At 36.7% G+C, this 14533-nt stretch overlaps 1 protein-coding gene across 1 annotated transcript in view; it reads left to right on the plus strand.

Annotated features, from left to right (window-relative positions):
• Positions 1–14533, plus strand: part of LOC150104484 (RIMS-binding protein 2-like) — a 635427-nt gene that overhangs the window by 330628 nt on the left and 290266 nt on the right. The window contains exon 11 of the mRNA XM_090395563.1: positions 616–789. Within this exon, the coding sequence (XP_090251689.1) occupies positions 616–789 (174 nt within the window). The remainder of the gene's footprint in view (positions 1–615; positions 790–14533) is intronic.

Genomic DNA, 14533 nt, shown 5'->3' on the forward strand with positions numbered 1-14533 from the left:
CCTTGCACAACATGGAGTTGAAAACCCAAACCATAGGATCCATTGAAAAAAGACCAAATTTCTACATAGATCTTTATTTAAACATGAACGTTTATATAAAGAAAGTGCTGAAGCCCTACTTCACAGACCAAATCTAAACTTAACGACGTTCTTGCTATTTCTAAAGTATGGGAAATTGTCATACAAAATTGTGTAAAATAATTTTTTTATATATGTTATCTTATAATCTTTGTTTCCCCCCCCCTCCAGATATATTTTAATTTAATTTTATAACATGCTACTGCATGCATATTGGGATTCCATTGTAATCATGAACCCTAACTGTATGTTATTCCTAGTATTGTTTGAATTAACTGTACTGACGATGTCCTAAGATACTTAGGATGAAATATTTACTTATTAAAACTTATTACTGTGGTTATTATATGCATTTATTTAGTCATGAATTCTAAATACACTATGCCATCTATGTTCCAAAATTAAGAAAGGTTATTGTTATAACTTCATATAAAGAATATACTTTTCTTAAAAAGATAAATATAGAAAACATAATAGTGAATAAAATGGCCAAAGAATATTTCCTTTTTTAGTTATTAGGTTCCTATATTTCTGTAGGTCTTCCTGATCCTCCAGTCAATATACAGGTGGAAGCAGGACCCCAGGATGGCACTCTTCTAGTTACGTGGTTGCCTGTTACTGTTAAACCTGGCTCTGTCATCACCTCATCTGTAACCGGATATGCAGTATTTGCTGGAAGCAAAAAGATTACGGAAATAGACAGTCCTTCTGGTATATTTTTATAACTGTTTTTTCCATAAGAGCAAATAGTTATAATATTATTTTAATGTGTAGTATATTATGATAATGCTTTAGATAACCTCGATATCTTTACTTGTTAGTGCGTATTGTATTATATTGTTAGTGAGAGGTTGCAGGATTGAGTGCATACCTGCCATGGAGAAATGGTGCTATGTGCAGGTAATGTTGTCAATATTCATGCCAATAGCTTGTATAATTTTGAATAATAATAATAAATGAAATTACTGTCAGCATCCTGCATCTGTATCAGTTTTTCTCCCTAATACACACAACTTCTTTATACAATTTTATCTGAGGGTTAGGGCAAGGAAACTACCATTCTCAGGGTGGATGGTGGAAGGGGATGGTTTCATGTAGGAATAGAACTTTGAAGATGAGAAGATCAAAAGTATATTTCTGAGCCGAGCAGAGTGTGTAGAGAGATAAAAAGGTGATTATTTCATTTTATTGTTCCACAATATATATATATATATATATATATATATATATATATCAGACAGCATCTGACTTATTGTGTTTATATTTCATAGTGAATGGTATTAAGTAACTTAGTTGGCTATACAAAATAACAAAAATGGTATTAAGGGAATGATTTGGAGCATTCTCTGCAGGCATGTAATCTACACTCTGGTGAATAGAAGATAAAGAGAAAATATGATTAAAACAATTAAGAAGTTGAGATCTTATATTCCAGGGTATTTTTACATTGGTGAGATTTTTCAAAATTGAACAAGGGGAATAAGCAAAGAACAGTGACTAAGCAGAGAAGTAGTAAGTTTTCTCATGGAGTGGTAGAGGCATGGTATGTATTTGACTAAGAGGATGGCGGGAGTTCAGACAGTGTATTATTATTATTATTATTATTATTATTAATACATGACACCTCCAAGGAGCTGAAAAACTTATTGCGGGAAGGCATTCTGCTATACACATTTCATCATCTCTCCCACTACTTAAATCTCCGACTACATACAACTACATTAAAGCTATCTACCACACCACCAAAAACATTTTTGTCTATAAATTGCATGTGTTCTCATGCCCAATTTTCCTGTGTGCAGAATGAAAAACCTGAGTGTCTGGGAGAAAAAACCCTGCTTCCTCCACTTGAGATTGGATAACTCACCTTAAATTGAAAAAGCACATATAAAGATTCCTCTTGTCATGATGGGAATCTAACTCAGGTCTTTTCCATTTGAAGGGTGCAGTATCCTGTTGATAAATTAAAGATGCTAAAAATTATATTTTTGGTTTCATCCTTTATCCGAGTGTAAACAAAACAAAGTTTGCACGTAAAGTAACTTCACGACTGGGCTTCTTATGTATATAGAGGCAAATGACTTAACATCAATTTGCCTTAGTATCCACTGACTACCTTTGTGAATCTTCTCTGGACTCTTTCCAACATATCCTCGTCACCATGAAAACCCAGCAACCAAATCTGTGCACAATAATCCATATGAGGTCTGACCAAGGCCTTATACAATGACATCATGACCGCCCTATTTCTGCATGTCAGGGTCCTCCGCATCATTGCCATTATCCAATGTGACATCTTCACAACTTGTGCAATGTGGCCCCTCAATTTCAGGTCCATGCAAACCATCACTCCTAGATCTCTCATCTCCTCTACTGCCGTTAAAGTTTCCCCATCAAGTTTTATACTTCACATCCCATCATTGTTTACCAAATCTCAAAACCTTACACTTTGCAACATTTAACTGACAGTTCCACTTATCTACCTATTAAAGCAATCTATTCAAGTCTTCTTGTAAGGCCATAACATCCACTTGACTCTGCATTGCTCTCCTGTTTTGCATCATCTGCACACAGTTGCATATCACTAGTTAAACCCATCCAAATATCATTAACATACAACTTGAACAACAATGGCCCCAAAAACTGACTCCTGTGGCACATCACTAGTGACTTTTCTCTTTCGGGATACTCCCTCCCCTCCATATACAACTTTCTGATACCTGTTCGACAGCCAGTAACTGATCCAACTCAGAAATCTGTTATCCAATTCCATCTGTTTCAGTTTATTTAAGAGCTTATCATGTGGCAGTCAATCAAAAGCCTTTGCAACATCTAAGTACACCACTGCATATGCATCTCCCCTGTCCAAGGTATTTGTCATCTTGTTATAGTACATAAGTTAGTGAAACATGATCTCCCCTTAACACACCCACTGATCATCACAGAGAATACTGCTGTTATCAACCCATTTCTGTATCCTACTTCTCACCAATCTCTCTCCAGTATCTTCACCACAGCTCCAGACATTCAGATTGGCCTATAATTTGAAGCTACAGCCTTATCACCACCTTTATGCAGTGGAACAATTTTACCTTCTTGGAACCTGTGCTGCTGTAAGACTCGTATTAAACAGCCATTACAATGTTACTACCAATTCCCTGGAACATTCCCTTAAGATGCCTAGTGATATGTCATCAAATCGTATTGTCTTATTGACATCAAGGTTATTTATTTCTTCAAATACCTCCTGCTCACTCACAATTAAGCCATTCCCTCCTATGTCCTCTACACTTAATTTCATCATGATTCCGCTCTGATCAGGATGAAACCCTTATAAATTGATCACTGAATACCTCAACAATGTCTTCTGCAACAGTTACCTTTCTACCACTTTCATCCATTAACTTCATTTTACCATGATCAGTCTTCTTTCTATGTGCCACATAATCTAAAAAAAAAAATATCCAGAGTTTTTCTTTGCCTGATTTGCCAATTTCTGGTCATACTCTACTTTTGTTTTCCTTACTAACTGAGTCACTCTCCTGTCCTGCTCTTTATACTCTTCATGTGACTGATTATTACCATTATTCATCTTGTACTTCCTCCAAAATACAGTCATACCCCAAAGTTACGTGGTAGGTGGGACCAACAAAAAGCACGTAAGTTGAAGTCGCATAACTTGGGGTATAATTTTGCATGTCATTTATATATACAAACATACAATTGGGACCAAAGGTTTACAAAAACACCTATATTTTTTAAGAAATATAATCATAATTGTAGTTTTTCGTACATAAAAAAGAAAGTTATTTCGATGTCGATGGTTTCATAAAATCTAATAGATTCGTCTGACAGCATAATGTCTTTTTCTTGTCACGCTAAATTTCTTCATAGCAAGCTAATGATTTTTTTATTCCTTGCCTTGTGGCTACAATTCATTCCTCGTTAGAATCTATGTCCTCCAAAATCTGTAAACCTTTCTTTTATGATTGTTCTTACTGTGGATTCCTGTAGATCAAACTTCTTTGCTAGCTCACAAATTTTCATTCCGCCTTCAAAATCCTTAATGATGTTGAGTTTTGCTTCCAAAGTCAATGTTTTTCTTTTCTTGCTAGCTGTAGAAGAATCGGACTTGCTTCTTTTGGACGACATTATTATTGTTTATGTGATAAAATTTTTATCAAGAACATAACATTAAACAGTCACAAGGTTTGTAGACTTTTTTTTTTTGTCATGTTGTACCATCATTTTGTATTTTGGTTGTGTTCAAACCAGTTTTAACTTATGAGTTAAAACTTATTAGTTTAACTTATTTTAACTATAGAGGCGTGAACAGATGGCATCAATGGCAATATCATATTAAAAATGAGGATATTAGGAAAGAACTTGACATTGTCAGTATCCAGGAATGCATTAGCAGAGCTAATCTAAGGTGGTATGGTCCTTTAAACAGAATGGGCGAGGAAAGATTGGCAAAACAAGTGTTCTCTGCCAGGTTGGCAGGAAAACGACCCAGAGGAAGACCAAGATATAGGTGAATTGATACGGTACAAAGTGCCTTAGAGGACAGAAATATAAGATCTGATAATGTTGGTCTTGACAAGTAACAGACTGATTTGGAGGAAAATTGTAGATAGGAAGTTAGTAATGGTGTAAATTTTTCATGTAGTACTATCATATCCTGTACACCTCTTGAGGGTACATGGCAGGAATTTGATGATGATGATGAAGGTTTGTAGACTATAAAAATCGTGTATGAATGGAGACCGCATGAAACACGTCAGTGCTTGTTCACAGTATGTGCGACACTGGCGAATGCAGCCAGTGCTGGAAAGATACGACTAGTGGTGAGGCGTGAAGTGGGACGGGAATACCTACATATAAGAAACCGCGTAACTCCTGATTAGCGTAAGTCGGGGTAGTGTAAGGCGGCTATTACTGTACTTTATTTTTCCAGATTTCTTGCTTAAGCTCCATATTCATCCATTTTACACCTCTCTTATTCAGCTATTGGCCTTCTGTATACATTCACACATTGATGCTGTTATGTATTTTTTGTCATTTCCCATGCAGCGTTTATTTCCTTACTGCTATCATCTTTGTTACAATATCATATTCACTGAAATAATTTCATCCCCCTTATTTCTGACACTTCTGGCATTTATAAATACAGCAGTTCATTTTTAGGTCTATAGCCAGTCCTATCCAAACCATGTGCTGGTTGGGATTTCCCCACCACATCTGCCCAATTACTTTTATCACAATTCACAATTTATCACAATCACCAATTTACTATTTACTTTATTACAATTTACAGACAAAAATTAAGGTTTGTGGTGATTATGGGCAGTAAATGGCAATATGTGTTGATGGTAGTATTGTCATAGTTTTGTTGGAGGATTGAGTGGAGAGAATGGTGAGTTGTGTAGTAGAGTAGTGTGCTCTTCCAAAATGAGACCTTGGACTCTTTGGAGGTTCATGTAATGATAGTAATAATAATAGCACTGTTTTTGCTGTAGCCATTTCATAATAGTATTTTTTCACGTCCTCTCTAGCAGAATTTTAACAATATTAGTGATCTTCTCCAGTTGACTGTTAATCCAATACACAGTTGATGACATTGCACTTACAATCCCCTTTTCTCATTTAACAAACATTGCACTACACTCGATGGTAAAATAAATATGATTAAAACAAAACTTCTTGAATATTAATGTCTAAAATTAGATTTTCAGAGAATATTTCAGTGAAGTGATTTTGACAACTTGTGGAACCTCAGCACTGCTTCAAATGTTAAGGATAAAGATCAATTTACTATAACACATAGTTGCTAGAACTGTGGCTAGTTCTAGCAACTGAGTTGCAGAAGTCAGAAGACAAACCATACGATTGTAGCTTACTTATTCAACTTTTGTGCCAACAGCATCAAATGCCTTTGAGATATAAAGTGCAGCTACTTGAGATTCCTCAGAACTCCATGCTATCTTATTTTATTATTATTATTATATGGTATCTCCATGGAGCCCAGAGACTCATCGTGGGAGACTAAAACTAAATATTTTACACACAAAGTCTATCATACCTCTCATTAAACTGATTCACTGCCAGAGTATTCACAACTAATTTTGGCAATCCATTCCAATTATTCACCATTCTCCAAGCAAAAATCTAGTCTGCATACCCCCTTTTAACCATACTCTTGCAGATCTTTTATGGAGGATGGTTTTAGTCTCCCACTTGTTCTCTGACTATTTGTCATATATTGAAAATTTTCCTTTGTGTCAATTTCATAAAACCCCTTTAATATCTTATAAATTTCTATCATGCCCCCTGTTTTCTGCTTATCAAATAAAATCTGTAATCTTTGACCTATCATCATAGGGAGCATCCCACAGTCATTTCTCCAGCTGGACATTCTTCTCTGCATCCTTTCTACCATCTCCTGATTCCCATGAAACCCAGCTGACCAAATCTGTGCACAGTAATCAAGATTCCAAATAATAATCAAGATACCAAGATACCAAATCTCCCTCGATGAGTCTTTGGACTCCCTGGAGGTGTCAAATAAAAATAATAATAATAATAATAATAATAATAATAATAATAATAATAATAAAAGCTTATAAAGAGGGATAATAACTTTCTTATCTTTACTTGTTAGTGAGTTTTTCACTAACAAGTGAAAAACTCACTAACAAGTAAAGAACATTTCACTAACATCCGCTCCTCTACCAACTTTTGCAATATGACCTCTGATCTTCCATTCTCTGTCCACCGTTATTCCCAGGTCTTCAATTTCCTGCAATCCGGTACCATTCATGTGATACTCATTATGCAGGTTTGAATTTAAATTAATTGGCATTGTGGATGAAGGATAATTATTATTATTATTATTATTCAGGCCTCCAAGGAGTCAAAAGGCTCATCGAGGGGAGACCCCCCCCCCCCCGAGAAACACAAAGTCTATCATACCACTCTTTAAACTCACTGACCGTTCTCACTCCCACCACTCCATCAGGCAATGCATTCCACGGCTCAACCACCCTCCACACAAAGAAACCATTCCTTACCCTCTTGCTCACAGTTTCCTTTCGTAACTTCCACGAATGGCCTCTTGTCATCACTCCTTCCCGCTGTTCAACCAAGCGAAAGAACTCCCCAGTGTCAACCTTGTAACCACCTCTCAACAGTTTAAAAGTCTCAATCATATCACCTGTCCTTCTTCTATCCACCAAACTCTGCAGTCCACATTCTCTCAGCCGATCCTCATAACTATCCTTGTACAGTCCTGAAACCATCTTTGTCATCCGTCTTTGTATCCTTTCCACAGTTAATTTATCCCCTTCAAATCCTGGGGACCAAGTCTGAGAACAATAGTCCAAGTGTGGTCTGATCAGAGACTTATACAATGGAATGATAACCCTCTTATCTCTGCAGGTCAGTGTCCTTCTCATAATAGCAGCAATCCTCTGTGTTACCTTCACCACCTTTGCAATATGTCCCCTAAACTTCAGGTTTCTATCAATCATCAACCCCAGATCTCTTGTCTCCCCTACCTTCCTCCAGTATAACTCCTCCCATAGAGTACGCAGCATCCCATTGATGTTTCCCAAACCTCAAGACCTTACATTTTGCTGCATTAAACTGACATCCCCATTCATTTGCCCATCTATCTAGCTTATTTAAATCCTCTTGCAGGGCTACCACATCTGCACTATTACTAATAATCCTTCCCAGCTTCGCATCATCCGCAAACAACTGAATATCCCCCTGCAATCCACTGGCTATGTCATTGTTATAAAGGTTAAACAATATAGGTCCTAGTACTGAGCCCTGTGGGATCCCACTTGTAACCCTCTGCCTCCTGGAAACTGCTCCACCATACACAACACTCTGATACCTATCAGACAGCCAATCCTGAATCCAGTTGACCAATCTGACATCCAGACCCATGTGCTGCAACTTAAATATCAGCTTATCATGTGGCACCCTGTCAAATGCCTTCGCCAAGTCTAAGAAAATTGCAGTATATGCCTTTCCCTCATCTAATGTTCTTGTAACTTCATTATAAAAGGCTAGCATATTGCTAAAACAAGAGCATCCTTTCACAAATTCATGTTGATTCTCACAGATAACATTACCCCCATCTGCCCAATGCTGTATACGGTTCCTCACTACTTTCTCCAAGATCTTAACAACTACTGATGACACACAGACTGGCCTATAATTAGACACTTCCAGTCTGTTACCACCCTTATGCAATGGCACTATCTTACCTTCCTTCCATTCCCTGGGCACCTTTGCCAAAGCCAGACTTTCATTGAAAAGCCATGTTAAAGGCACTGTCAATTCCCTAGCACATTCTCTCAAAACTCGTGGTGAAATACCATCCAGTCCCACAGCTTTACTGACATCCAGAGTACTCAGTATCTGAAACACACTCTCCTCCTGTACCTCCAGACCTCGAACCAGTCCTGTCCTTCTAGCATTAAAACTGACTCCTCTAGGATGAAATACTCCCATAAGGTGTTCATTGAACAATTCCACTGTGTCTTCTGCATCAGTCACTCTATTCCCATTTTTATCCCACAATATCATTCTTCCACAGTCATTTCTCCTCCTACTGGCCACATAGCTAAAAAATTCCCTAAGATTTTCTTTGGATCCTAGGGCCAATCTCCTCTCATATTCCAGTTTCGCTTTCCTTACCACACTAGTCACTCTTCTGGCCTGTGTCTTATATTCCTCATGCATCTCTTCACCTGTCTCTTTATATCTCTTTCATAGCCTGTTTTTCGCATGCAATTCCTGTTTAATATTGTTTGTCATCCACTTTACTCCAAATTGCGTCCTATTCTTCACTCGTGGTATACAACTTACCATTGCTGATAACAAATATTCTTTCACAATTTCCCACGCACTAGTGATATCCCGGCCTTCCAATTCCTCCCTCCATGAAACTTCTCGAAGTTGACGTCTAAGACTATTATAATCACCTGCCTTATAATTCCACATAAGTTCCCGTCTCTTTGATACTCCTGTATGTCTATTCATTTTCCAAGGCAACACCATATGGTCACTCTCTGCAACTGGTGGGAGAGACGTCAACTCAGTTATTATCAACTCTTCTGATGCTATAACCAAATCCAAAACTCTTAAACCTCTTGTTCCCTCTGTTACATGTTGCCTAAGACATTTGTCCCTCAAGAATTCTAGAAATTCCATTCCCCTATTGCTACATGCATCTTCCTCTCTCCAATTTATACTACTGAAGTTAAAATCTCCCATAACAATCATTCTTCTTGCACTTGCCAAACTTAGCTGTCTAAACTAATGACTACCAATAGTTTTCATTAGTTTAGACAGTTAAGAATAATGACTACCAATTTAATATTGCAAAATGTCCCCAAGTTTGATCATCAGCAAACAACTAAATCTTCTTCTTTTCAGTCACTTCTTTTCTGTCCACTGCTGGACGAAGGCCTCCTCCAGTTCCTTCCACTTTCTCTTTTCTTGGCAATGGATGACCAATTTTTCTCCACAAAATTTGACAATTCATTACTTTACCTTCTTTTAGGATGGCCTTTGCCTTATTTCCCTTCTTTTGGAATCTAGTTCATTAGTATGTTGGTCCATCGCTCATCTTCTCTTCTGGATAGATGTCCAGCCCATTTCCATTTTAGTCACTTGTGGTGAAGAACGATGTCAGCGATACGAGTCTGGCTTCTTATCTAGGTGTTTCACCTCTTATCTTTTCATGTGATGCCTAGCATCAGCTTTTCCATTTTTCTTTGAGTTGTTGCTAGTTTATTTGCCAGTGCTTTTGTTAGAGACCAAGTTTCACAATCATATGTGATGACTGGAAGTATACGCTGGTTAAATGTCTTCCTTTTTAAACAGAGTAGGACATCATTGTTTTGAAAAATGTTTTTCAATTTTCTGAATGCACTCCAGGCAATTTGAACGCTTCTTTTTATTTACTTTTGGAGTCCGCAGTTTATATCATTTGATATACAAATTAAAGAGTAGTGGCCCTAGTAGAGAACTGAGGTAGTCACCCTCATTCTTCTAGATTCCACTCCACCATATACTACTCTCTGGTGTCTGTCTGTCTGTCTGCCAGCCACTTCAATCTATGTTGCTAGCTTCATATCCATTCTCCATTGATCCATCTAATGATAAGCATTGTGTGCAATAGTTTGTACCTCTCATGATGAGTCTCTGACTCTATGGAGGTCAGATTTTAATAATAATTCTAATAATAATAATAATACCTTTTGTAATAGTTTTCCATGTGGTATTCTGTCATATGCCTTTGCAAAGTCCAGCAGTATCCAATTCCACTTGCAAAAAATAACACTTTACTTTCAGTCTTACTTTTGACAATACCTAATTCTCTGCATAAAATGAAATTTCTCATCTTGGGATAACTGCATTCTGCAATCTTTTTTGGCATAAACATATTTCAAATATTACTTTCTCAACATCCCAGAAATTAGGTTTTCTCTTTTTTGTTTAAAGTGTTATTAATTTACTTCTGAATGACTATCAGCTTAATACAAATTAGAAATCTTACCAACCATGACTACAGTTCTCAAGTTTGGGCTCAGTATCTAAGGATTCCATAAAAATCCTTTACTCAGTAGTGAAGAGAAAGTAAGTATGTTGATAAATTACTAATTATTCTTACATTATTATCATTCTCTTTTAGATAGATGTTAGCATGGTTGGGCAAGTGGTTAGCTTATCTGCTCTCCTGTCAAAAGGTTGTGGGTTCGAATCCTGCCGTGGGCATGGATGTTTGTGATTGTCTGTGAAAATACTAGCGTGGTGGACAGTAGTTGGTATTGGTCAATGATGCAGTTTGCTATAGTTGGTGGATTGAGTTAAGTGGTGGAAACAGAGAGTTGTAGAGTAGGTGCCCTCCCACGATGAGTTGGACTCCTTGATCCAAGGCTGATGGACAGATATTAAAGAATGATTTATGGAACCCAGGAGAAGACAAGTGACCAGTGGTGTACCAGGGCTCAATACTTGGTATTCTGTTGTTTAGTTTGTATATCAGTGATATAAGAAATTATTATACAGGAAATATTCAGTTGTTTGCTTATGATACTAATCTGGGAGAGTGACAAATGAAGGTGATGGTGATTCAGCGATCCTGCTGAAAGACTTAAAGAGATTAGTTGTAAGGGCAGAGGTAAATGGCTACTAGCTTAATGTGACCAAGCATAAGGTGATACAGTTTAAGAGAAAGAAATCACTTTCTGTACTATATTGATGGTACTGAACTTCAGGAAAGTGATGAGATGGAAAAAAAAAACCTTTACTACATCAAAGCTAGAGTCCTATTATTATTATTATCTATTAGGTTACAAAATTAAATTGGGCTGGAGAGCAACATGTTTATATGTATTGGGTTGTTGCAAATGAAATGGCCGATTTTAAGGACAATTGAAAAAGAAGAGAATAAAAAGAAGAATACCTGTTTAATCAAAGTCGTGTGAATAGGAAATTAGGGGGGGAAAAAGTACAAATAGCCAAAACACATGTCTTAAACATGAAACAAATGCTAACATAAAATTCAGTATAAATTCAAGAATGTGACTAATGACCTGATACATTAATGTACATCTCAGCAATGGGGACTGTTTGCGGGGGGGGGGGGGGGGAGAAGAAGATGGATTATTGTCCAGAAGGCTGTCCAAGATAGCACTGTATGAAGGACGTAGAACAATGAAATGGCAAAATAAAAGGATAAAAAATAAAATAATTTATTTCTTATCCTTTTACTCACCACTTGCTATTGTAACTTCCAATGATGGCTGCTTGTCCTTGTTTTTTTCCTCTCTTTCTACAATATGAAAAATCTCCTCAGTGTTAATATGATAATAACTGTTCAACAGCTTAAAAATCTTATTCATACTCCCCCCCCCTTTGTCTTCTATTCACCACACTCGACAGTCTCCATGTCCAGAGTCTATCCTCATAATCAGCATTGTACAGTACTCCTATCAATTTTCCTGTGTGTCTAAACCATATCCAAGATCAATTCACCCTCTTGAAATCCTGGTGACTAGATCTAACCACAGAATTTCAGATGTGGTCTGATGAAATCTTTATATTTATGGGGCAAACATCCTTTTATCTCTTGTGGTCAATGTCCTCCTCAATATTCAGACAGTTCTCTGAGATATTTTCACAACATTTTCAATATGGCCTCTGAACTTCAAATTACTATCTAATTTGAACTGTCTCAAGATTCCTTGCTTCCTCCAGAATAACTCCACCAAGTGAGTAGGAAGCATCCCATCTGGGGATCCCAAATTTCAAAACTTTACATACTGCTACATTAAACAAAATATACCCAATTCTTTGTTCACATTTTCAGCTTATTCAAATCATTTGAAGAGCCAAAACATCAATTCTATTACCAATAACCCTTCAAGCTTCACATCATCTACAAACAACTGAATATCTCTTCTGTAGTCCCATGACAGTATTACAGGACTACATAAAGATTGAACAGTGATAGTCCCAGTATTGAACTCTGTGGAACACCACTTCTAACTTTTCTACTCCCTAATATTGATCTCCCTTATACAACTCTCTGAAATCTATCAGAAAACCAGTTACTAATCCAGTCCATTTTCCAGATATCCAGACTTATATGTTGCATCTTAAACACCAACTTGTCATGTGGCACACTGTCATATGCCTTTGAACCCCCCCCCCACCATCACCAAAAGAAAAAAAAAAAGATAGTGCATGTTTTACTTTCATCCACTTCTTTGTTACTCTATTGTAAAAGGTTACTAGATTACTAAAACAAGAGTCATCATCATCATCATACGTATCAAGGATTTAGGCCTAGTATGGCCTGTTCCGGCCTTAGAAGTCATCGTTTAAGAGGACGTCCTGGTTTTCTTTTTCCTAATGGCTTGTACTTTAAGGCTTGTTTTGGTAATCTTTCTGTTTTCATTCTTTGAACGTGTTCCATCCATCTATGTCTATATTTTTTAATTTTTTCAATTACTGGTTCTTGGTTTAATTCTTTCATAATATCTTTGTTTCTTTTGTGATCAAATAGGGTATACTTTGCAGTTTATCTCATAAACTTCATTTCTGCTGCTGTTAATCTTTGTTTGTCTCTTTGTTTTATTGTCCAGATTTCACTTCCATACATTAAGACCGGTAGGGCTAATGTATTGTATACTTTTAGCCTGGTTTGTTTTTGAACTAGGTTTGGTTTAAATATAGAGTTAATTACTCCTGTTATTTTTAAATATTTTGCAATTTTTATGTTTATATCTTTTTTATTTTCATAAGTGATCATACATCGTAGGTAGTTAAATGAATTCACCTGTTCTAAGATCTTGTTATCTAATACCGTTTTAGTTCTTGCTGGATCTTGTCCTTTAAAGGCCATAGTTTTTGATTTTTCCGTTGATATTATCATACCATAATCTTTGGATATCTCATTTAGATTTAAAATAGCTTTCTGTAAGTTATCTTCAGAATTTGTAATTATTATTTGGTCGTCTGCAAAGAGGAGAGTGTTTAAGTTAACTATAGGTGAAAGTTTAATTCCTTGATGTAAATTTTTACTCCATTTTATTATTATTTCATTTAAGTAGATATTAAAAAGAGTTGCTGAGAGGGGACATCCCTGTCGGACCCCTTGGTTTATCTCTCTTGTATATGATAGCTCATGATTTAATCTTATTTGTATTTGATTATTTTCATATATACTTGTGACAGCTTTTAGGATATTATTTGGTATTTGTCTTTCTTTTAATATGTTAAATAAAACAAGAGTGCCTTTAACAAATCCATGCTGGCCTGCATAACTAATATTGTCCATTTCTGTATATAAGTTCTTACCAATTTCTCCAAAATCTTAACTACAAAAGAAATACAAACATGCGTGTAATTTGATATTTCCATTCTACTACAACCCTTATGCAATGGTACTATATTATCCTCCTTCCACTCTCCAGGAACAACATGCCCCATTGCAAGACTTTCATTAAGCAGCCAAGTTAATGGCATAGTCGGTTCCATAGCACATCCCCTTAAAATATATAGTGAAATTCCTCTGTGCCCCTGCCTTTCACATTTAGTGTACTCGGTATTCAGAATACATTGACTTCTAACACGTCACCACTCATTATCCTTCTAGGAATAAAGTGTTTTGTACCAGGATGGAACACTCTAATAAAGTGACCATTAAATAGCTAAACTATGTGATCTGCATTGGTCACCCAAGTCCCATTTCTATTCAGCTGCCATTTTACCTCCTACTCGCCGCATAATATGCCGGCCTGGTTGGCCAAGTGGTTAGTGCTCTCCAGCCAAAAGGCCACGGGTTTGAATCCTGCCATGGGCATGGATGTTTGTGATTGTCTGTGAAAATACTAGTGGTGATGGTTGGCAGTAGATGGTGTTGGTGTAG

Source organism: Typopeltis vanoorti, chromosome 7, assembly GCF_054136105.1.
Source record: "Typopeltis vanoorti isolate ZY-2024b chromosome 7, IOZ_Tvanoo_1.0, whole genome shotgun sequence".
NCBI classification, from domain to species: Eukaryota; Metazoa; Arthropoda; class Arachnida; order Uropygi; family Thelyphonidae; genus Typopeltis; species Typopeltis vanoorti.